At 40.9% G+C, this 24,230-nt stretch overlaps 2 protein-coding genes across 3 annotated transcripts in view; one reads left to right on the top strand and one right to left on the bottom strand.

Annotated features, from left to right (window-relative positions):
* Positions 1–407: 407 nt before the first annotated feature.
* LOC108271345 (vitamin D 25-hydroxylase) lies at positions 408–5,142 on the top strand. The gene is made up of 5 exons (XM_017478899.3): positions 408–1,108; positions 2,134–2,275; positions 2,857–3,486; positions 3,578–3,904; positions 4,199–5,142. The coding sequence occupies exons 1-5, from the start codon at positions 788–790 to the stop codon at positions 4,378–4,380; spliced, it is 1,602 nt and encodes a 533-aa protein (XP_017334388.3). The 5' UTR covers positions 408–787; the 3' UTR covers positions 4,381–5,142.
* Positions 5,143–6,070: 928 nt separating this feature from the next.
* pde3b (phosphodiesterase 3B) overlaps positions 6,071–24,230 on the bottom strand; it is a 53,585-nt gene continuing 35,425 nt past the window's right edge. Inside the window, exons 2-16 of one of the 2 annotated variants that reach the window (XM_017478878.3) lie at positions 22,767–22,817; positions 19,806–20,048; positions 18,726–18,871; positions 18,243–18,349; positions 17,663–17,840; positions 17,333–17,424; positions 16,321–16,487; positions 14,525–14,650; positions 13,392–13,503; positions 13,094–13,207; positions 11,808–12,007; positions 11,408–11,611; positions 11,029–11,190; positions 10,675–10,924; positions 6,071–10,092 (exon numbers count right to left, since the gene is read on the bottom strand). In XM_017478878.3, coding sequence (XP_017334367.1) covers positions 9,851–10,092; positions 10,675–10,924; positions 11,029–11,190; positions 11,408–11,611; positions 11,808–12,007; positions 13,094–13,207; positions 13,392–13,503; positions 14,525–14,650; positions 16,321–16,487; positions 17,333–17,424; positions 17,663–17,840; positions 18,243–18,349; positions 18,726–18,871; positions 19,806–20,048; positions 22,767–22,817 — 2,394 coding nt within the window. In that variant the 3' untranslated portion in view covers positions 6,071–9,850. Of the gene's footprint in view, positions 10,107–10,674; positions 10,925–11,028; positions 11,191–11,407; positions 11,612–11,807; positions 12,008–13,093; positions 13,208–13,391; positions 13,504–14,524; positions 14,651–16,320; positions 16,488–17,332; positions 17,425–17,662; positions 17,841–18,242; positions 18,350–18,725; positions 18,872–19,805; positions 20,049–22,766; positions 22,818–24,230 lie in introns of both variants that reach the window. The other variant, XM_053683402.1, reaches the window with a different exon arrangement.

Genomic DNA, 24,230 nt, shown 5'->3' with positions numbered 1-24,230 from the left:
AAGCATTTATTTTTCTTTTGAAATTTTATTTGGTATAACCTTACAAATGTCAAAGAAACAAATACCGACTTCACAATCCATTCTTCCTGACCTCCACCATGAAAAAAAGGAATAAATTAGGCTACAGTAACTTTCTTGCAGCATGTACATTGGTGAGGATGTTGTAAGGAATTCTGGTGATGTGACGTGGAACTCGTAAATTATATATTATATTTAAATTCATGGCAAAGTGAGAAATTATGAGGTCAAAGTCTGTCTAGTTATATAGGATAAATATGAACTGGGTAGGGGAGGGGACCTGAACTCCTGAACTCAAGTTGGAGAAAAGTTAAGTTATGGAGCCAATTTCATTAAGTTACAACTTAAATGTAGTTTTAACTCAAATTATGCAGAAATTTCAGTTTAAATTACACACAATATTAAGGTGATGTAATTATCGACAGTATTATGTGAACATAACTCATCAAAATAATGTTTGCAACTTAAAATATTTAATTAAATCAGTAAATTAGAATGTTTATCTTGCACCCACACATTTAATGAAAGTTGTGTTAATAGGTCCCCTGAATGAGATTTTAGAGTGCAGGACTATCAGAACCTTTTTGCCAAAACTGTCCCCTGTGCGCCTCCACACAGCTCATGTTAGAGTCTCAATATACTGAAGTGTTTATGGCCGTATCTTTACTTTTCCTGAGTAAACGGTCGATAGAGATCAGTGGTGTGTAACGATCAGGATCAGGTCTGGTTTCTTGACCAATCTTGGACCTTGAGAGGCGGAGATCTGCACATGTCCCCGCAGCACACCGCGACTCCGACACAAGCGCAGACTTTACAGACGGAGACGTCGCGTGTGATCACCGGTAGAGAAATGATATCGATGAACAACTCGTTATCGCTGCTGGCTTTGTCTTACGGCAAGACGGTGTTCTACTTGTGCACTTTACTTTGTAGCTGCTTGACTTTTCTGGTGATCCGGCAGCTGTTGCGGCAGCGGAGACCACGCGGCTTTCCCCCGGGACCGACCGCCCTGCCGGTGATCGGTAACATCCTGTCTCTCGCCACCGAGCCGCACGTGTACATGAAGAAACAAAGCGAAATCTACGGCCAGGTAAATCTCACAGCACCCGTTTCCCCTGCGAAGATCTATCTCTCTTGTCTCTCTCTCTCTCTCTCTCTCTCTCTCTCTCTCTCTCACACACACACTCTCACTCTCTGTGTGTCTCTCTCTCTCTCTCTCTCTCTCTCTCTCTCTCTCTCTCTCTCTCTCTCACTCTCTGTCCCTGTCTCTCCATCTCTCTCTGTCCCTGTCTCTCACTCTCTGTGTGTCTCTCTCTCCCTCTCTATTTCTCTGTCCCTCTCTCTCTCACTCTCTCCCTTTCTCTGTCTCTCTCCCCCTCTTTATTTCTGTCTCTCTCTTGAAAGTGAGTCAAAATGCACCGACTGTAATAGTTTTTAATTTCTAAAAAAAATAAATAAATAAAATTTTATATATATATATATATATATATATATATATATATATATATATATATATATATATATATATATATATATACACATAAGACTTGAAACGGAAAGATAACACACACGACCTTCAGACACATTACCTTCACTACCTCCCTAAAGCTTCCAGTACACATGAACTCCAGACACTGTGTAGGTTGAACACAAAGTTCAGTATCTTTGATCATTTTGGAGCCAGAACATTTTGCCTTAAATTTTTTTAACTTAATTTTTTTTAATGGTCCTGTCATCCCTCCTATGCGTAATTTATTAAAACATTGATATGAAAAACAGACATTCAGCGAGGCTGTTTATTTAGACAGCTGTTTTCCTATGCACTTTTACTTTCGGTCATCGGTTAAGGCTAAACTTTCTTTAAGTGTGACTACAATCAAAAGTTCTGCATAATGGGAGGTTAACGGCACATGAAAACTTATATTGGCAGGTTCTGCATTCCCCACATTTAGCACCCGGAGCCATGCTGAGTCAGCATACTGGATTTAAAGACACACTTCCTGAACTGTAGCCTTCACATTATACAGCTGTCCTGTAGACCTGACACATTTCCATTAGGGGAAAATAGCTGGCAAACGCAAACTAATTAAGTGCTTTAACTTCATTAATTTCCAGATCTTTAGTCTCGACTTGGGAGGAATATCAACTGTCATTCTAAACGGCTATGATGTCATCAAAGAATGTCTGTATCACCAGAATGAGGTGTTTGCAGATAGGCCATCTCTGCCTTTATTCCAGAAAATGACCAAAATGGGAGGTATGGAGTATTGTTTTCTTCTACCACACAGAAAAATTAAATAAATCTTTCACTACTCGGAGGAATTGTTCAAACCAATTCCAGAACTTGCAATGACTAGAGAGAGCAGTACCATATACATACTCGTCATACTTATTGCAAAGCATATTATGGCAGCATGAATGGTCTGTAATATCTGTCGCTGACCTCGCACATACTTCCTTGAACTTTTGCATACAATCAGAAAGGGCAGTGAGGAGACTGGATTAGTGTTGGGAGGTAGGCCAAAAGTGTTATTTAAACGACTTATCATAATATCAGTTCAAATGATCAATTAAAAATGATTTTATATACTTTTTTTTTTGTATTTTATAAAATTCACTATTTTCTCATGCTGTGCCTGTGAGTGCTGGAGAGCAAGTGCATAACTGAGCTCTGACTTCAGAGTTTCAACATACTGAATTATTTGTCTTTAAAACAGAATGGGCCAAGGCTGCAGATTGACCCACAGCTCCAGGAATATTCTGACACTGACTAATGGATTTGCTTTAGAGCAGGCACTTTTTCACAGAAAGCTTACTTCTCATTAATTCACTTTCCAGGACTTCTCAACTGCAAATATGGTCGTGGATGGATTGAGCACCGCAAGTTGGCTGTTAACAGCTTCCGCTATTTTGGCAGTGGACAGATGATGTTTCAGAGGATCTCTGAAGAGTGCATGTTCTTTGTTGATGCCATTGACAAGTACAAGGGAAAACCTTTTGACCCAAAACACCTGGTTACCAACGCAGTCTCCAACGTTACCAACCTAGTAATATTTGGACAGCGGTTCACCTACGATGACCTGGACTTCCAGCACATGATCGAAATCTTCAGCGAGAACGTGGAGCTGGCTGCTAGTGCCTGGGCCTTCCTCTACAATGCCTTCCCCTGGATTGAATACTTGCCCGTTGGGAAGCACCAGACACTTTTTCACAATGCTGATGAGGTGTATGACTTTCTGCAAAAGATAATCGAGCGCTTTTCACAGGGGAGAGTGCGGCAATTGCCAAGACATTATATCGATGCCTACTTGGACGAAATGGAACAGAGCGCCAGGGACAAGAGCATGTCCTTCTCCAAAGAGAACCTGATCTTCTCAGTAGGAGAACTTATTATTGCAGGCACAGAGACTACTACTAATACATTGCGTTGGGCCATGCTCTACCTGGCTCTCAACCCCAGTACACAAGGTAGGTTCACTGCTCAACATGCCTTTGCTTTCTTAAAGTGATCTGTGACCATTTTAAAGAATTTACAATATCTGGCTTCTTCTGTGTACAGATAAGGTTCACAAGGAGATTGACTCCATCTTGAATGGCAAGTTACCAACCATGGAAGACAAGCAGAAGATGCCTTATGTGGAAGCTGTGTTGCATGAAATCCTGCGCTTCTGTAACATCGTTCCTCTTGGCATCTTCCGGGCCACTTCTCAAGATACTGTTGTGAGAGGATACACCATCCCCCAGGGAACCATGGTCATCACCAACCTGTATTCCGTGCACTTTGATGAGAAATACTGGAGCAACCCTGCTATCTTCTGCCCCGAAAGGTTTCTGGACAAAAATGGGAACTTTATCAAAGGGGAGGCCTTTCTTCCTTTTTCAGTGGGTGAGTATTTTTATCAATGCTTCAACAGATGGAGTTATAAGAATCTGGGCTGGAGTTCTAGGTGATGTCTGGCTTAAGCTAGACAACCAAGCCCATACAAGCAGAGAGTTATGCTAGGAGTTACTGAACATACGAGATATGGAGGTGAAAACAGAACAAAAGGAAGCTGGAAATTTAAAAGAAGTTAACGAGTAAGGAGATTGATCTCAGGCATAGACTTTCTCCTAAATTATTTGTATTTTCAACTCTTGCTTTCAGCTTTACATGGGTAATATATCTTACGATATTCTTTAGGCAGACGCCAATGTCTTGGTGAGCAGCTGGCCAGAATGGAGATGTTCCTTTTTTTCACCACGTTGCTCCAGAGGTTTCGCTTGCAGTTTCCCAAAGGTTACATTCCAAGCCTCACTCCTAAACTTGGCATGACCCTGCAGCCACAGCCTTATACCATATGCGCTATAAGGAGACAGCAATAAAACTTTGTCTGTTTGCCAAAGGCAGATATTCTCTCACCTCAGGGGACCATATTGAGAAACTCAACCAACCAGCTCAGCTTTCTTGCTCTGGATTCTGTCATGTCTGGCAGAAAGCACTGACCTCTGTACTGACTGTGCAGAATTCTTTGAACCTGTCCTCTACATGGCTTCACGAAGCTCATGCAGAGAGTGAGCAGTGGATGAGGCCTGGAAATGTATATGCACAGCTGGATTCATTTGTGCACAGTGTAATAAGAATTTCAGAACTCTGTTGAAAATGTGAGTTGTGTATTTTGTAACTTGAACTGACCAAAAAAAAACAAACCTCACTCTAGTTGTAAATGTAAGGGAAGTCATGTTATGTCAATAATTTACAGAGGGAACTTTTCAAACAGTTTTGCAGACCTTTTTTTTTTTTTTTTTTTTAAACATTCCTAGAAATTGAGAACACACTTCTCTGGTTTGTATAGCAGACTGAAAAGGAGAGCAGCTGCCTTTCTCAGAAAGCTTCGCAAATGCTACTCGCGCAACTTTGGCTCATGTCCATGTAGCAGTGCTGAACTAACTGTCTCTGTTTTATCTCAGGGGAAATAGCCTGGCAGGCCACGGTGGTGAGGGTTCGTTGAAATTGATATTGTGATATATACTTTGTAGGAAGTCAGAACTTTGTACCAAACCATGTGCATTTATTATATTTCATACTGTAAAGTTCTGAAAGAACTTCAGCTTAAATATGAATAAACAAAAGATAAATCTTTTTGACCAACGTGCTTCAATTTTTATTTGTGGTTTCATAGCACTCTTTATGGCCAAGTTACACATAACCCTGAACAAAAGGTGGCGGGATTTTATCCAGCTTCAGTCCTGCTGGGAGCTTCAATTTACAGCACGTCACTGAGGAATTTATTGGAAATTTTATTTCCAAATCTTGGTACTTCTTCATATTTAAATAAATAAATAAATTGTGCATAGAGACAACTTATCCCATTTATGCAACTTATAAACAGGTAACGCTGGTGAATTACCAGCATGCTCTTAGTTTTTATTTACATTTCAGTGTGTACCAAGTGTTGCATTGGGTCCAGCCTGTAACTGCAATCACAACTGCAGGTACAATGGTTTGCAGACCAGATTCCCCAGGAAAGCCTTCATCTAGTACTAGGTCTAGACCCGGTGTTCCAAATGGCAAAAGTGTAGGATGATAGTGCAGATATAAGTGGCAGCCAGAGAGTCCGTCTGGTTTCATCCACTCAGGGACAATAAGCAAGTCCAACACGTGATGAAGCAGGTAGCATCGGGGGCAGGTATACTCTGGGCTAAGCTGTCACAGTGATGCCGTCTTCTGGGATGATGTGGATGATCTTGGTTTAGGATGAGATCCTTCTCTTAGGGACTCATCATCCACCCGCTGTCATCTTCCAGGCAGCTCTACCCCAGAGGATGCAGGGGATTTCCTCAGTGAGCGTGTGAGAAGTAAACAAAGCCATTCCCAGAGAGACGTCCAGCTGCCGATAACGTTGAAGAATTACAGCCAAATTCCACAGCCATGGAAAGGAGGGGGAAAAGATTCAAATGCTGTGCCTTTGTCTAAAACACACTTGGAACACATTTAGAAACACTCATACAAAACATTTTATAAAATGACTGCAAACAAATTATTCATTCAAAGGAATGACACAGACATTAAAAATATTTTCAGGGATGGTATTCTTTATGGACAGATATAAATAACAGGGGGGGGGGGCAGTTTCCCGCCCCCACAAAGTTGAAAAGACTGAAATGGTTACATCAGACACTGCTATTTTACTTGCTACATAAAAAGTGTTTTAAATGTAAGGAGGACAAGAAGAAGAAGGGTGGAGGGCATTGCAGTGGGGAAAAAAAGGAGAAAAATGTAATGGAATTTCTGACAGGGAAGAGAAGCAGTACAAATTACTGAAGTGAAATGAAGATGCTGGATTCCTGGTGATGACAGACGTACAGGAAAAAAAATAGGTAGGTAAGAATGAAGGAAGGAAGAAAAGAAGTAAGAAAGAAAGAAATAACCAGAGGCAATATGGTTGATTGATAGCAATCCTCAACTCCCAAAACTAATGAAGGCCAAAGTGCATGATAAAGCGACTGGCAGTGGAAGGTGCAGAGAATATGAGAGAGAGAGAGAGAGAGAGAGAGAGAGAGAGAGAGAGAGAGAATATGATGGAGAGAGATAGAGACTATGAGAGAGAGAGAGAATATGATGGAGAGAGACTATGAGAGAGATTACGAGAGAGAGAATATAAGAGAGAGACTATGAGAACGAGAATAGAGACTGAGAGAGAGAGACACTAAGAGAGAGAATACGAGAGAATATGAGAAAGAGAGACTATGAGAGAGAGACTGTGAGCGAGAGACTATGAGAAAGAGAATATATGAGCGAGAGAGACTATGAGAAAGAGAATATGAGAGAGAGAGAGAGAGAGAGACTATGAGAGAGAGACTGTGAGCGAGAGAGAATATATGAGTGAAAGAGAAGATATGAGCGAGGAGACGAGGGGGCGTTTGGCACTGCAGCTAGCTGACTCACAGCATCCAGCTTTAGAGGGAAAAAGGTTCTCAGCAGAGTGGTTATGCACAGAAACACAAAGACAACGCACCCCAAATTATTATTAAAATAGTAACACCACACCCAAACATATCCACATCTGTAAATAGTATTAGATTAAAAACTCTGGAAACAGGATGATAATTACAGATTCTTAATGTACAATGTCAGCTGTATGTATAAAACAGACGCATTCAGTTGATTAATTAAAAAATATATAATATATTTTATATATATTTATATACGCAGATACTCTTTCTGTGCAGAGATTAAACACTTGTTTGGTAGTAAAATGTGCACATTTATAGGTCGTTTCTCTCTTTTTTTTTTAGTTTCTCTTTTCTTTAAATATAGCTTGATGTACACTGCCTACTTGAGAACTTTCCTCTCCAAACAAAATGCAATGAGGAGAGCAGCATGTCAGTCTCCCCTTCCTGTTCTTTATTCTAGTGGAATGCCTAGAGTTCTCGCTTTAGAGAAAAATATATAGAGCTATTAGTATTAAACCTGCCTTATGGTGAAGGATATGAAAATATAAAAAAGTGTACAGCTTTTCTTTTTGAGGTGAAACCCTGGATCACTTCAAATTGATGCACTGGCCTGCTTGCATGTTTGGCAAAGATTACTTAAAAAAAAAAAAAAAAAAAAGTATGTGTACGCGGTGTGATTTAACAAAAGAACGTGTATGGTTCAAATAAAATAGGAACTTGCCTATTACGTACATCAAAAATATTCATTACATTCTCCAACTCCGTTTTGTATCAAAACAGACAATAATACTTCGGGTTCGGGGAGCTGAGACTTTTATCTGACTGAACTTCAGCTGAGCTGGGGACTGAACACCAAAACAAAGCCTCAAATGCCCGTTTTTCCCAACATCTGAACTGAAAATTGTCTGATCTTCTCACAAAGCGTCTGAAATGATTTCCTTTAAACTTTAAACTGTCCAAACAGGACGATCAGTCTGCATGAATCCTGAGAAACCGTGAAGAAAAAAATGTGTGTGTGTGTGTCATATACAGTAAAGTCCTTAAGTATTTGGACATTAACAAAGTTATTATTTTAGATGTCTACCACAGTACAGAAATTAAACAATAAATATGAGCTCAAAATACAGACTTCCAGCTTTAATTTACATCCAAATCAGGTGAACACCATAGGGATTACAGTACTTTTTAATATGTGGTCCCCCAAAAGTAATTGGACAGTTATTCCCTCCGTATTTCACTTACCAGTAAGCAGAGAAAAGGTCTAGAGTTGATTTCAAGTGTGCATTTGGAGTACACCAGCTCACTTGTATATACTGATATGACATGACATAAGCAGCAGGATGAACTCTGAAGTACACAGAGATATATTATCTGCCCACATTTAGCTAAATGCTTCAAAACTCAATGGATGGAGCTTCACTCTGCAGATGGAAAATGACCTGAAGGACACTCCAAAAGCAACCCAAAGCTTTCTAAGGCAAAGAAGAAGTGGAACGCTCTGCAGCGGTCAAGTCGATCACCTGACCTGAATCCGATTGAGCTGCATTTCAGAACAAACAGGAAGTGAAGACGGATGCAGCAGACCTGGCAGATCATCACCAGGGAAGAAACCCAGCACCAGGTGACGTCTATGAGTCCCAGATTTCAGGAAGTCATTCACACCAAAGGATTCATAACCAAGTATTAAAAATGACAATTTAATTTACGAGTTTGTCCAATTCATCTAATTCTTTGCTCCTATAAAAAGCGATAGAATTCCTACACCATCCAGCCAACTTAAATTCCTCTCAAAGTCTGCACTTTAATATTCAATATTATGCAGAGCACATATTCAATATTTAATTTCCGTGGTAGACAGTTAAAATTACAGTAACTCTGACAATGCTCAAATACTGAGTGTGTGCATGTGTGTGTGTGTGAGAGAGAGAGAGAGTGATTTTTACTTATAATAGAAATAATAGCAGTAAGATCCCTTCATTAGAACAGTGTTTCTTCTCTGTTCCACACTTAATGCTTTTAACAGTTTACAAGCAGAAAAACAAATGGCAACTTTGCATTCCTGAGGAGGAAAGAAAAAAAAAAACAAACCTCATGAACACACAAACATATATAACAAAGGAAACTAAAACTAAAGGCAGGTGAGTGGGAAAAAAAAGCATCTGAAAATGATGCAGACGTAAATATTCGTGTTTGTTTTTTTCAGTCAAAATGTCAGCGTTTCCATATTAAAGTCCTAGTGGCTGAGTTCAATGATACAGTGTTTTCGTGTCACCAGCATGAGGAGGAAAACTGCACGTGTCGTGCTGAGGGTCGGAGTCCATCACCAGGACCACGCGGGGGAACAAAAAAAAAACCCCAAAAAAGGTTCAGACAGGCACATTTGATTATGCTTCTCGAGTATTCCTGACACTGAGCCTGATATAGCCTCAGCCTCATTTATTTTTAACTGTTCGCTTTGGTAACAAGTAATGACTTAAAAGTCTTCTGCCGTTCTGTTTTTTTTGTTGTTGTTTTTTTTAAATAATTGTAATAAGTACCTACAGGAGAGTTAAGAGCTCTGCTTTCAAGGCAGCATCACAGCCAAATAACCATGGAGAGTTTCGTTCATTATTTCGTTCTGTATTTTTTCAACTCTTTTCCTCATCCTCCATGGGGTGAAAGTGCATAGGATGCTCTCACAGTAGTAAGGCCTTTTTTTTAAAATTTTTTTTTCTTCTTTAACACCATGTGAACTGCGTTTGCGTCACAGTGATTCATTTCAGTACGGGAGATCTGGCAGAATCTTCTGGTGTTGATTCAGACCACGTGTCTGTGTTCTGATGGAGGAGAGGACAGAGCAAAGAGTCAGTTCTTTGCTTCAGGCCCCTCCCCTAGTTTTTTCTTAGCCAATTGGCTCAACTCAATCCCCCTCCTGCTGCCGCTCCTCCTCTTCGGTTTCCTCCTCAATGACCTGAATGTCATCTGAGGTTGAGGAGGGAGGCGGAAGGCTCAACGCATCTGCCTGCTGCTGCTCTTGCTGCTGATGAAGGCCCAGGTCACAGTTCTTCTCCTCTTCCTCGATGATCTGCTTCCACGCCGTGTGGTTGTCAGTCAGGTGCTGCATAATGCTGCAGAACAGACGCTGACGGCTTTTCCTCGGCTCTGCAAACAGAAACCTAAATAATTAAATGCTAATGATGGAGGAATAAAACATGGCCATCTTAGATCTGGTTTAGAACCCGTGTTATTGGAGCATCAGAGACATAACACTGTCCTCATCTGAATTTCAACCGAATTCTTCCAGATCAATGAATGAAATTCAAAGTTTGCAGGTTTTATTTAGTTTTTCAGAAATTTGTGCACTGGACATTTTTTATTTTAATCTCATGTTCCTGCAGTTATTTCTGTTTGTATGCAATATTTTATAAGCCACTCAGTTGGGCGGAGAAAGAGATGTACTGTACGAAGAAAACGATACTTCTCTGAGTGTTGCAGGTATTATCTTCAGGTTTAACTTCATAGACACTCACTGGTTATTATTATTCTGCCAACCATTATAATTTTCCTCTTCATTTTCCTTCCTATACAATGTTTATTTAGTTTATTTTTTTGTACATGCTGATTAAAAAAAAGTAAGCCAATCAAATGCTTTTCTGGTACAATTCCGCAAAATAACAAACTATAAAAAGTATTTAAAATCCATTTAAAATTAAAATGGAGGCTAACGTTCCAAAAAATACATACTTAACTGAAGCTCTTCATCAAGATCTTCATCGTCAGTCTCTGTGTCTTCAGCGTCATCCTCCTCTCCATCTTCATCATCCACCTCTTCCTCATCAACCCAGTAACCTGGGAGGAGGCCAGCAGCGTCGTATGAGTTGCACAGTGGCCCGACGATGTGCGTGATAAAGGACTCCTGCAGCTTGGCCAGCTGTGGCGCCGAGCGGTCCATGAAAGGGCTGATGGGTAATCCGAGGCGAGCCTCCTCATCTCCCTGCAAAAAAGGGAAGAACGACATAACGGAAGCTGATAACTCTGTGCCTTTAATGAACTTAGCAACTCTAGAGGATGCAGCATAAACGTAGCGCTATTCAGTACCTGTTCATAAAACTCATTCACGATGCCCTCTGTCCATTTCAAGTGAAGTCTGCGCTCTTTTGCCGGACCGTTAATATCAGCCAGCTTGATGCACACTTGGCATACCAGCAACCTGTCGTTCTCACTGGTCCAGTCGATACCTGGGCTATTCACATCTGTAACCTGTCAAAAACAAACACAAGCAGTATATCAGCCGGTCATTAGCACGGTCACATTTCTAAAAGAAGGAAATGTCTTCTCGCAAGGAAAACTTACTTGTCTGAACTCAAGAGCATAAAAGAGTTTAAAAAAAAACATAGATTTTTAGCCTTCATTGGATCTATAAAAAAAAAAAAAACCCCTAAATATCGTTTTTTTTTTTGTTAAAAAAAAAAATCACCTTGGAGTTAAACTCTGCTAAGAAATCAAAGTGCTTCTTCAGGTCTGTGGCGAGGATGGCCTCGATAACAAGAAAGCGAAAACGCTTGAATTCAACATGGTCCAGGTTGGACAGGAAGTTAAACTCGGGCTGAGACAGGAAAAGGCTCCATGCTGCGGCAGCATGGTGGTTCTCCAGAACCGAGCGATCGTTGTACAGCACCGCCTGCCAGAAACATGACAGAGATAAGAGAGGAAGAGAAAATAAATGAGTGGATTCTGGGGATGCTTGAATCTTTCCTAAATGATCAAATCTGTCAGCGCGCCAAATCCCTGGTAAAGTTGTGTTACAGTTTCGAATTGTTACAGTGGCTTAAGTATACGGTATAAATGAATAAACAAAACAATAAAATGCCACATACCTGAGGGGCATTAGTAGCTACAAGAAAGGCGTTTGTGCGACCTGGGTGATCGTAGTCGTGCATAGCAGCTGCTACATATAGTGCCATGAGCTCGAGGGCAGGGACGTTCCAGGCCAAGCAGCCGTAACTATTATCCGAGATGGAGGAGCTTTTGGACAAAGCATAAGAAATCCGTCCAGGAGAGATACCACTGTCTGAGTCTGTGATGAAGAGAAACAGAGAAGAACCTCAGCACCTTATATACAGGACATATATAACTATAAATAAAATTCAAGTCATGTGTTAACAATCATATGTAAGAATTAAAGAATTAAAAGTGATGCCTTTCATTAACGCCAAATGCAGCATCCTTGTACAAGGTCACAGGACGACATGATTGCGTGTTCTTACGCACAATTAATCCACTAAAACGCATAAATAAATAAATAATAGTAAAGGAAACAGACAAGCTCACAATGGTGTGAAACTATATTACACAGTTTTTTTACTGTTCGATCGTGTGCTTGGAAAACATGCCGATCTCAGCATTGCGTGCACGCTGCACATTTCGGCTGCCAGACAGTGAAGTCACTGACTTTTCACAAACTCAACACCTCTTCCATTTAAAGCATGAGTCCCTTTCTCTACAGCAAACTGAATGACTCAGGCTGCACTCCATTTGAGAAATTAAAACGGTCATCAGCGGCCTTAAAATAAGTTGTGAACATGCTGAGCCAGCAACGGCGGTGGATCTCAATCACAGCACACTCTTATGAGAGCTGCAGTTCTGAGCGGTCTGATTTACTCTTGCCGGATCAAAGGGATAAAATTAGCATGGAAACAATCAGTACAGGCGTGGTTTAGGCACCAAAAATATTTTGTCACTGCTGAATGTTGGTACGGTGATGGGGCCTGTGAGTACGTCACAGTATGGTTCCTGAATCAAATCCAGAACTATCCATACCCTGGTCCAGTTCCTGTGTCCTGTATCTTCGAAAGTAGGGGTAGTGATTCTGGAGGGGTTGGAAATTAGTGTTTATTTGGTTAAAATGTCTGTGGTAACTCTCCCAGACAGGACAAACATGCTGAGACATGCAGAGTGATGCAAGCAAACATAAAATTATGGATTAAATTGCAAAGCTTCCTGCAGAAAAAGGAAAACTGAAAGAGAAATTACTAAAGAACCACTGAGCCAAACAGTTTGACCAACCAACAACCTGCACTGTTTCCAGCCCCACCCACATTTCTCTATTTAGTTCTCGATACCCTGGAAGAAAGAAAATCAAAGCAGCACAGAGTTTGGGTACCTGTGTCACTTCCTGTCACATGTTCATTATGGATCTGCTGGAAGCCTGGGATGGGTCTGGTGGTGAGATACCACACAGCGTGAAGGACATCTGTGGCATGGACACGATTGTGATCTGAGGAAGAAGTAATTCACAAATCAATACATCAGAGATGTTCAAACACCGTCCGCTGTATAATACGTTTCTTTTTCTTTCAATTGGAAAGTTCACTGAAGGTTTTCCCCAGTGCAGATTCTCCCTCACACGCCATTTTAAAAGTTGAATTTACTTTTTGACAACACTCTAATTTAACTCTCACAGGGTATATCTCGGTAACCGTTCTCCAGAGCGCAGAAGTACGTCATGAACTTCCGGACGGGGATTTTGAAGATTTCAAACAGACCCGTGTCCTGGAACAAAGTGTAGGCCACCTGAGAGATATCCAAACAAACAAAACTTCATTAAGACACACAACAGGCCTTCAGTGAGGCGTCAAGTCCCTGAAGATCAGCATCTATCAGACTGAGCTGTAAAGGATCATCAGCACTACAACACACAAACATTATGCAAGGTGCCAATCACGTCATGTTGCAAATGAACACGAAGTGGATCTAAACAGAACGTTAGTGAGTTTCTCGCACTGATTAAGGATAATTATGATTAGGACAGCAAAAACAAGAGAATAATGTATCTGGAACTTTTGCTTGCATGAATGCAGGTTAATAACCAGGGTCCTCATTTAAAAAAACAACAACAACAACAACACCACGAGTAAACAGAAAGGTTCCTAATTCTCTGCCACCAAACACAAACTATATTAAAATAATACAAATGTGAATGAGCCTCAAATATTCTTAAATAGTGACTCAAGCAATCATAATGGGTGTAAAATTAATTAGACGTGATGATTTCCTCCTCACGTAGGCCACTTTTAATGTCTGTTGTGTATTCTTCGGTTTTCCCATAATCAACATCAGATCATATTTATTATATTAGATTCTATCTATTCGTGAGTGTATGTTAAAGCCTTAAATCTGCACTTGCACCTCAAATTGTTCCCCACTGGTCTCTAGTGGGCCTCCCCATCTTTAGTGTACTGTTGGTTGCCATGTTTTCAGTGACAATGCCCTGGTTAGTGGGATATGGCTACAGAACGTATGTAATCCATCCACGTGACCAGAAATCGGATTAAAATGAGATATATTCCTGATAAAATATAAACTCTGGAGGAAAGCCTGTGGTGTAGAATGAATTGAAATGTTCGCTCTTTGACATGACATAAACAAACAAACAAAAAAAACACTGATATTTTTTATTAAAAACATTTGATAAACTATACCCCATGTTTCATTAGGAATATTGTTTTAATATGTGCTTAATAATATTTCTTTATAAAGAACTATACATAAAAATGATCAACAAGATCCATCCAGTAATTATTTCTTTACTAACATAGCTGAGGATCCGTCCCGACTTCCCTCCCGTCCTTTCCATCAGGTCAAAGATCTGGAAGTTCCAGTTGTTCAGCTTCTCCAACAGAGCTTCCTGGTCCTCAAGCAGGGGATCTAACTTGAATTCCTAGGAGAGGCCACAGGAGAAACGGCAAGATTTTTTGTTTATGAAGGTTTGCGGTCATGTAGGTCATTCTGAAATGTCTAGGTCTAGCAAGTGATGGAGATTTGAAGATATCCGACACCTCATCCGTTATGAATTTTCACTTTAGATAACTGACCAAACAAAAATCTTCAAGATTAGAACACAAAGTCCAATTACACGGTCTGACCTCTGACCCCAGAGACCTCTGACTGCTTCCCCTGCCAACAGCGTTTTATGATAAGGTAAGAACTGTGACATGGACTGGACAGGCAAAGTTCTTTTTCCAAAGTAAACACACATTTTATAGAAGAGTTCATTTCAAACACACGTGTCCACAGCTATCTAAAGTTAGATTGAATACTTCTTAAGACTTTTTTTGGGTTACTCAAATGTTCATGTTGTAACCGAATATGTCTGGACACATTATCTGGATTGAACTGAATATACACAGATAGGAACAGTGTACTATTAGTCTTTTTTCTGTTTGAGAGTATGTGTGTATGTTTTATGGTGAGAGTAGTTGTGTGCATATTGTAGAGTTTCAGTACAATTCCCACCACAACTACATCTCAGGAACCAATTCAGTTCAGTTTTATTTGTATAGCGCTTTTAACAACGGACATTGTCCCAAAGCAGCTTTACAGAAATATATAAATTCAGGATATACAGTGGGGGAAATAAGTATTGAACACGTCAACATCTTTTTCAGTAAATATATTTCCAATGAGGTTATTCACATGAAATTCTCACCAGACTTCAGTATTAATGGATTTCAGCTGGTTCCTTGCCTTACCTTACCTTGGAGAACTGATTTTTCTTAGCATGTTTAATACTTTTCCCGTGTCATTCCACTTTATAACACATAACTTTATTTATAGACTTTAATGTTGTGAATTGTTTATATTTGTGGATTTCTTGAGTTAATACTGATGTCTTGTGAAAACTTCAGGTGAATAACCTCATTGGAAAAATATTTCCCCCACTGTAAATTTTAAATGTATGAATTTATCTCTAATGAGCAGCCAGAGGTGACGGTGGTGAGGAAAAACTCCCTGAGACGATATGAGGAAGAAACCTTGAGAGGAACCAGACCCAGAAGGAACCCGTCCTCATCTGGGTAAAGAACCAAATGATACTAGTCCAGAATGTTCAGGCACTGGAGAACTTAGAGAAATTTTTCTTCTTTTCTCAGTCTTTGGGAGACAAACAAGTTAACAGTGGTGCACACACATTTCTGATTTATTTACTGAGCCACTGCACCATATCACCCACAATGACCGTGTGTGTTGCGCGCACAAAAAAAAAAAAATTTTAATTAAAATTAACACATAAATCAGCATTCTTTCTAATCTTTCAACTATAAACAACAGTTTCCTAATTTGGGAAACACAATCTGAAACAAATTTAGCGTGCTTACTCAGTCACAGGAATAAAACTGCTATTAGTTAAGTTTTCTCTCTGTAATGCTTCCGTTTTATTTCAGTTTCTTTCATTACTACTTTTTTTCTCAACACCATCTTTCTCTCCCCCCTTATTCATTTGTTCTTCCCTTATGTTCTTATCTTTGTGTTGCTCATTATTTTCCATCAGAGAACAAGGCGACTACGTTAACATTCCTGCAGCTCATACAGAAATACAGATGCTTATTGTACCTCAGGACGAGGTGGAGTCTCCTGCACACCCGATCTTTGCTCTTCCTCCTCCTCTTCCTCACGCTGAGCTCGTTCTTTGGCGGTCAGTCCTGCTTCCTCTCCCTGAGCATCCACTTCCCCACTCTCCTCCCTGATCAGCCCATCGCTACTGTATTCCGTCGCCTCAGCTGAGAGAACCAACCATGCAATAATACCTTTCGGTTCAGTTCAGTGTTGTGTGTACAGTGTGTTTAACAGTGGACATTGTCCCAGAGCAGCGTTACAGAAATATATAAATTCAGGATATAGATTTTAAATGTATGAATTTATCTCTAATGAGCAGCCAGAGGTGAAGATCTGACTCGTGACTTGTATGATGTAACTTTGGTGATTTTCTACCTTTACAATAAACTAATAAACAAATACACAAAATGTTCAAGGATTGAATCAACACCTGGTCAAATTCAATTTAAGGGTTTAATATGATGTAAAGTGGAGTGTGAGGAGTGTGTAAGGCACATGTGTGAGGAGTGTGTAAGGAGTGTGAAAAGGGTGCATGAAGAATGTGTTAAGAGTGGCTGAAGAGCATGTTGGGGCATGTGTGGGGCGTATGAGACATGTGTGTGAAGCGTGTGTGTGAGGCATGTGTGAGGAGCATGTAAGTTGTATAAAGAGTGGGAAGGGGAAGGCTTTCCACTAGATTTTGGGGCTTGGCTGTGGGGATTATTGTACATTCAGCTACAAGAGTGTTAGTGAGGTTGAGGTCAGGCGCTGATGATGTAAGGAGACTCCAGTTCCAGTTCATCCTAAAGGTGTTCAGTGGGGTTGAGGTCAGGGTTCTGTGCAGGACACTTGAGTTCTTTTACCTTCAACCTTCACACACACCACGTCTTCATGGAGCACACTTTGTGCTCTGTGTCATGCTGGAACAGTGTTAAGAGTGGCTGAAGAGCATGTTGGGGCATGTGAGGTGTGTATTAGGCGTGTGCGTGAGGCGTGTGCGTGAGGCGTGCGTGTTTGATGAAGGTCCAACCTGATATCCTTCTCTGCATGTCAGGCCCCGGGGTCATGTGACCGTCACCCACCTCAGCATTATAGCCGCTCTTCAGTATCTGTCGCCCACAACTGTCTCACACACACACACACACACACACACACACACACACACACACACACTACTATGTCATGTTGTACAACAGTAAGGTAAATACGGCACGAGCAGTGGGATTTAAAAAAAAAATAAAAAAATTTTAACATGATTTCCATGAAACACACTGGCCTGTGAAGTGAATCACCACACTGTGAAATCACAGTCCTGACCTCAGGTCAGGATAAGGTTAGAGGACGTCAGTGGGGTTGTTACCTGGTGCAGAGTGAGCTGAGCGAAAACCCCGGTGCTTTGTGCAGGTTTACGCTGGGCTTGGTGAGGATGTCGGCCGTGTCGGGAAACTCCACCGGAGACCGAGTGATCAGCGATGAGCTCGGACATGACGGGGGACCGTGACTCGGAGAATTGAGTGGACTCAGACTCGGAGACGCACCTGTCAAGGAAGGACAGAAGTCCTGAATGTCTGATGGTACAAGTACAGGGTTCTCACCCTTAAATTCTGAAGTCCAGTGGGACAGATGGATATTAGATAGATGTGTCTCATTTACACACAGCAGGATTCAGAGCTTTATGTTTACACTCTAAAAGGTTATGACTCATAATGATCAAAATAAATAAACGACTTGAAATATCACTTAAAATTTGGTGAAAGTATTGTGCATCTACATTTATGCCAACATCTTCCTTTTCTGTGCTTGAAGACCAAATAACAGAGATTTTTACGGGAAAACATGCAAAAGCACCTGCATATCTTCAATATGTGGAGGTCTGTAATGTGGATGTGATCAAAAATAACGGGAGGAAGAAGAAGAAGAAGAAGACGACGCAGACTGACCTGGTCTTCTGGGCATGGTGTGACCGTAGGACAGCGTAACAGAGGAGGATCTCTGCTTTGGGATGGTCAGCAGGTTGCTGTTTGGCCCGTTGGAGAATGATCCCTGACTGTTTAGAGACAGTTTCACGTTAGAGATCGAGTCATTATGGAAATCACATGAGCACAGAGCAGTGCGGTAAAACGCTACACCTAAAATAATTATAAAATAATAATCATAAGCGTTTTGCGTAATATTTCAAAAGTCTGTGTGACAGTGCCACCTTGTGGACGAATAACAAAAGAGCATAATGATCATAAAAGGCTGCAGAGTTCATTCACTAGTGCCAGGAGGGTAAACTTCTACAATACTGTTGAAACTTTAAAAGGACTAAAGGGCTTTGTGAGCTGCGTTGAGGTGTTCTGCTCCGCGGTCTGAAATAACCTCTGGGTTACTCGGGTTCAGGCGTGACTTTAGTTCTCCGGTGAGAGGATGAGGACTCTGACCTGCTGGCACTAAGCTCAGCGTGAGATCTTTTTCCATTACTGCGCTCCCAGCGAGGGGACGAGAGCGTCTCCAGAGGAGAGACGGACGAGGACGCAGAGCTCCGTCTCAGTTGAGGAGTCGGCAGACTGTTCCTACTACTCAGGCCCTGAGAGAGAGACACAGAGAGAGAGAGACAGACAGAGAGAGAGAGAAAGAGAGAGAGAGAGGCAGAGATGAATTGCGCTTACATAACCTGTAACCTGTGCTTAGTACCGGAGGTGAAATAGCACAGACGTGTTGATCTTTATGATAATCAGTGAAACACGTCGTCACGTGACGTGAGGTTTACATCTGAGGACCACAAACATCAGACAGGATCCTTTAGTCACATTTACAGTGAGATAGTTAATAATGTTATGATTTGTCTGTGCTGGTAAACGTTTATATATATATATATATATATATACACACACACACACACACAATTTAGCATGGAAATTGAGGGAAAATAAAATATTCTATATAACCAAAAGTATGTGCACCATTGACCATCACACCCATATGTGCTGCTTGTTGAACATCTCGTTCCAGATTTATTCCCCTTTGCTGTTATAATGCGCTCCTCTCTTCTGGGAAGGCTTTCCACTAGATTTTGGGGCTTGGCTGTGGGGATTATTGTACATTCAGCTACAAGAGTGTTAGTGAGGTTGAGGTCAGGCGCTGATGATGTAAGGAGACTCCAGTTCCAGTTCATCCTAAAGGTGTTCAGTGGGGTTGAGGTCAGGGTTCTGTGCAGGACACTTGAGTTCTTTTACCTTCAACCTTCACACACACCACGTCTTCATGGAGCACACTTTGTGCTCTGTGTCATGCTGGAACAGTGTTTTTTTGATTCTTATTGCTACAGCACACAGAGACGTTCTATACAATCGTGCACTTTAAACCTTCTGGCAACAGTTTGAGGAAGAACCACATAAGGGCAGGATGGTCAGTGATGTTGATCCCATGATCCTCTCAGAAAAGCCTATTGTGGTGCAAATTATTACGGCGTTGGTGTTAAATCGTGAAGTTACCTGCTTGGCGTATCAGGGACTTCCTACCTTTACAGGCTTTCTCTCAGCTCGGTCACTCTGATCCTCTGCCTCAGCACAGGGGTAGAACCCTGGGAACGGTGTGAACGGATTGGGACGCGGCCGGAAGGAGCCCGAGAAGCTGCTGATCAAACTGCTGACGCTGCGCAATGACGACACAACATGTGGAGAGAGAGACGAGTCCTGCAGCAGGTCTGAGATCAGATTCCTCACATCACTAATCACAGAGAGATCTGCCCCACACACTGAACCCTGCAACACACACACAGACACACACACACATACATTATTCTCTATAACACTTTGATGAATTAGAGATAACTGTTTTTGACTACGATTAAATGTCGAAGGTCAAAAAGAAAATCTTACTTTAGAATTGTCCATAAATATTATAGCAGCACAACACATCTCAGAAAACTGTGATGTAATTCATAACAATACAGAAATATTAATCAGCCCTACTTGAATGGCAGCTTATATGTGGGAACTTTAACCAATCGATTGAATATCTTTGAATATCAAATATAACTGTAAAATATTAATATGTAATAAGAGTAAAATAAATAAACAGCAGCAATAATAATAAAATAATTATAGTGGTAAACTGAGTCAGTTTTAGTGCAATACTGAAAGAGTGGAAAAAGAAAACAAAAATGATTTAAAAACACGAGTGTAAATACTGCATTTTTCTGAAGACTTTTACATTAAATGTTGTAGGTTTAATGGCGTGAGTGGAGCTTCTGTCGCCCCCTAGCGGTGACACTCAATTACAGCAGTGTCTGTGTCTCAGTTTTCTGTTCACTATCGGTCTGTGTTAGACCACAAACATGTAGTACAGTCTTTATACATACATACACACACACTTGTCTCTTACTCTCACACACACCTGTCTCTTACTCTCACACACACTTGCACACCACGATAGATCTGAATTTCAGTTTTCATTTCCTGATATTTATATGTAGACGTGTTAAATAATTTAGAACATGGCACCTTTTGTTTGAACTGAACCCTTTTTCAAGTGATCAAAAATACTTAAACATATGAATGACTGCTGTTTCTTTCTGCCCAGGAGTGTCCTTTTAAATGACCTGTTTAAAGTTTAAAAATGAATAGCTCTAATTGTCTAGGTTAAGGGTAAGGAAAAGGTTGTACACAGCAGCTATGCTCGTACTTACATAGGAATAACATTCATGAAATGTATCAGTCAGGATTTAGACCACATCATAGCAAAGAGACAGCGTTACTTAAAGTAGTAAATGACCTTCTACTGACCTCTGATCAGGGTTGTGTCTCGCTGCTTGTGTTACTCGACCTTAGTGCAGCTTTTGATACTATAGATCACACTATTCTCCTTGATAGATTAGAAAATGTTTAAATCTGAATTTTAAAAAAATGCTAAATTCTCTAGGCATTCAGCAAAGCCAGAGGACAGACAGCAGCTTAATAAAGTTGAGGAATGTGTAAAGGACATTAGAAGTTGTATGAAAGACCTGGGAGTAATTATTGACTCCAGTCTATCATTTGATGCTCATGTAGATAATATTTCTAGTATATTCTTCTTTCATCTCAGAAATATTTCTAAGATAAGAAATATAATGTCACTACATGATGCAGAAATATTAGTTCATGCTTTCGTCACCTCTAGACTAGATTACTGTAATGTCTTACTGTCTGGATGTTCCAATAGGAGCATAAACAAGCTCCAGTTAGTCCAGAATGCAGCTGCTAGAGTCCTAACTAGAACCAGAAGATACGACACATCACCCCGATCTTATCCACACTGCATTGGCTCCCAGTGAAATCTCACACCGATTATAAAATACTATTATTAAACTATAAAGCACTAAACGGTCTCGCACCACAGTACCCGAGAGAACTTTTGGTATTCTATGATCCGCCACGGCTACTTCCATCAAAAGGTGCAGGCTGTTTGTTGGTATCTGGAATAGTGAAGGCTACAGCAGGGGAAGAGCTTTCTCTTATAGAGCCCCACAGTTATGGAACAGTCTTCCAGTTAGTGTCCGGGACTCAGACATAGTCTCAGTGTTTAAGTCCAGGCTGAAAACATATTTGTTTACTCAAGATTTTTCTGAATAGTTTTGTTGTTAGGTAAAGGAGCAGATCTAGAGGCTCACAGGTACAGAGTGCTGAGGTGATCTGGGATGTTTGGATGCTGCCCCCCCGCCCCCCCCTTCACACAGGTGTGTTGATGGTGGAGTGTCTGGTGGAGTGTCCCAGGGACATAGACATAACTAACTCTCAACTAACTCATAACTAAGGTTTCTTCCTCATATCGTCTCAGGGAGTTTTTCCTCACCACGTCTCCTCTGGCTGCTCATTAGAGATAAATTCATATATTTAACATCTATATCCTGAATGTATATATTTCTGTAACGCTGCTCTGGGACAATGTCCACTGTTAAACACGTTGTACACATAACACTGAATTGAGTTTAATTTATATATAGCACCTTTCTCATACTTTAGAGTCAAGACCATGGAGTGCTATAAATGTAAGGAGTAATTGTTTGTAACTGACAGAGGTGGTGTGATATCTACCAATCCTTTAGTGTATGTGAGGAAGCTGAAACTGGAGCTTAGAATATGTTGCAGTTTATTAATGTTTTTTTTTTTTTTTCCCCAGATATACCATTTAAGAGGGATTTACAATAATCTAGATGTGAGGTTGGGGGTGGCTGTGGATCAGGTGGTAGAGCGGGTTGTCCACTAATTGTAGGGTTGGAGGTTCGATCCCTGGCCCACATGCCGAAGTGTCCTTGGGCAAGACACTGAACCCCAGGTTGCTCCCGATGGCGCCTTGCGTGGTGTGCGTGAATGGGCCAAATGTCTTCAGTGTATAGCACAAAGGTGTGTGTGTGTGTGTGTGTGTGTGTGTGTGTGTGTGTGTGTGTGTGTGTGTGTGTGTGTGTGTGTGTGCGCAGAGTTGTGTGGAGGATTAAAACTGACCTGATACTGGGGTTTAGACCACTGTTTCAGGTCCCAGTCCCACAGGATCATCTGCAAGACAAAACCAGAATAGTTGTTTTTGAAGAGAATCAAAGCTACAGCTGCAGTTAGTCCAAAATTACACTGCTAAAGTTCTTACTAGATCACAAAAATACCAACACTTTAGGGCTGCAACTAACCATTATTTTCATAATCAATCAATTAGTTGGCCGATTATTATTATTATTTTGATTAATCGGATGGGGGCGGGGCAAACTTTCAGTACCATTTTTTTTGTTTATTTAAAATAAAATCCACAAACTGAGTGTTACAAATATAAACTTCAGACTAAAACTTTACACAACTTTTTGTCCAAAACAGAAAAGAACTCAATACACAAACACACACACACACACACACCAGAACATATATTATTAATTTAGGACTGTAGTTTAATTCTGTGCTTTTTGTGCACCCATAAAAATAACGCATAAATACACACAGTGGAGCATTTTGGATATAAACATAAGTTTGTGCTCACGCAGCACTGTTTGATCTCCGCGGTGTTTAATATAAAATGCCCCCCTGCCTTAGAGGACTTTCTTCCTCAGTCACGTGACGATTCCTTCTCCCTCTGATGGAGACTGAGGTCATGTTGGGAATAAAAGGTAACGCTGACATAAACAGTAAACTGAAGAGAGTCAGTGTCGGTGACTCTGGGTTAGGGTTAGGGGCTAAAGCTAGCGGCGTCTCATTCCGTGCGTATGATGTCATGTGCCTTCGACTAGGAAGTGGCTTATACTCCCGGTTAGTAAAAAAACAGCTAGTGATATATTTGCGATGATATTACCTTACTAAAATCTACACACTAGACGGTAGAGAACACAGTGCAAGTGTGCAGTACTTCATTTGGGACACAACTTTAGTATTTACTCTCCGAAGCGTGTTCTCGGAACAGAAGTAACGTAATGAGTAAATCTCCCCCATGCCACGCGCAGACCAACTAATCCATAATGAGTTCCTTACAACAATTTTAATCATCGATTATTATTGATTTTATCCATTAGTTGTTGGAGCTCTAGAACACATTACCCCAATTTTATCATCTCTACACTGGTTACCTGTTAAGTTCCGTATCCATTATAAAATACACTGATACTTGCCTATAAATCCCTAAACGGCCAAGCTCCTTTATACTTAACTGATCTTCTATCATGTTACATTCCTTCACGCTGTTTAAGGTCGCAAAACTCTGGACTTTTTCACTAATCAGTGAACGTGCCAGCTCCAGCTCAGAACCAGCCTCTACAAAGAGTCCAGATGACACCAACGTCTGCAAAGACTTTGGATGATACCAATGCTCTACACGTGCTGTGATAGCAGCGGGCCTGAATCGTTCTGCTCTTCGGGCCAGCCTAGACCGTTCTGTTGCCCTGCTTCTGGAGTTCTCATCGCTTGGAGGTCAGTCACTGTTGCTGAGGACGG

Source organism: Ictalurus punctatus, chromosome 10 (assembly GCF_001660625.3).
Source record: "Ictalurus punctatus breed USDA103 chromosome 10, Coco_2.0, whole genome shotgun sequence".
In the NCBI taxonomy this organism is placed as follows: Eukaryota; Metazoa; Chordata; class Actinopteri; order Siluriformes; family Ictaluridae; genus Ictalurus; species Ictalurus punctatus.
Note: the sequence above shows the minus strand (reverse complement) of the source record. Positions and strands in the feature narration are given on the sequence as shown.

Coding starts and splice junctions, on each gene's coding strand:
- LOC108271345 (XM_017478899.3), top strand. CDS start 788: ATGTCCCCGCAGCACACCGCGACTCCGACACAAGCGCAGACTTTACAG. Junction 3,487..3,577: donor TCTCAACCCCAGTACACAAG/GTAGGTTCACTG, acceptor TTCTGTGTACAG/ATAAGGTTCACAAGGAGATT. Junction 3,905..4,198: donor CTTTCTTCCTTTTTCAGTGG/GTGAGTATTTTT, acceptor GATATTCTTTAG/GCAGACGCCAATGTCTTGGT.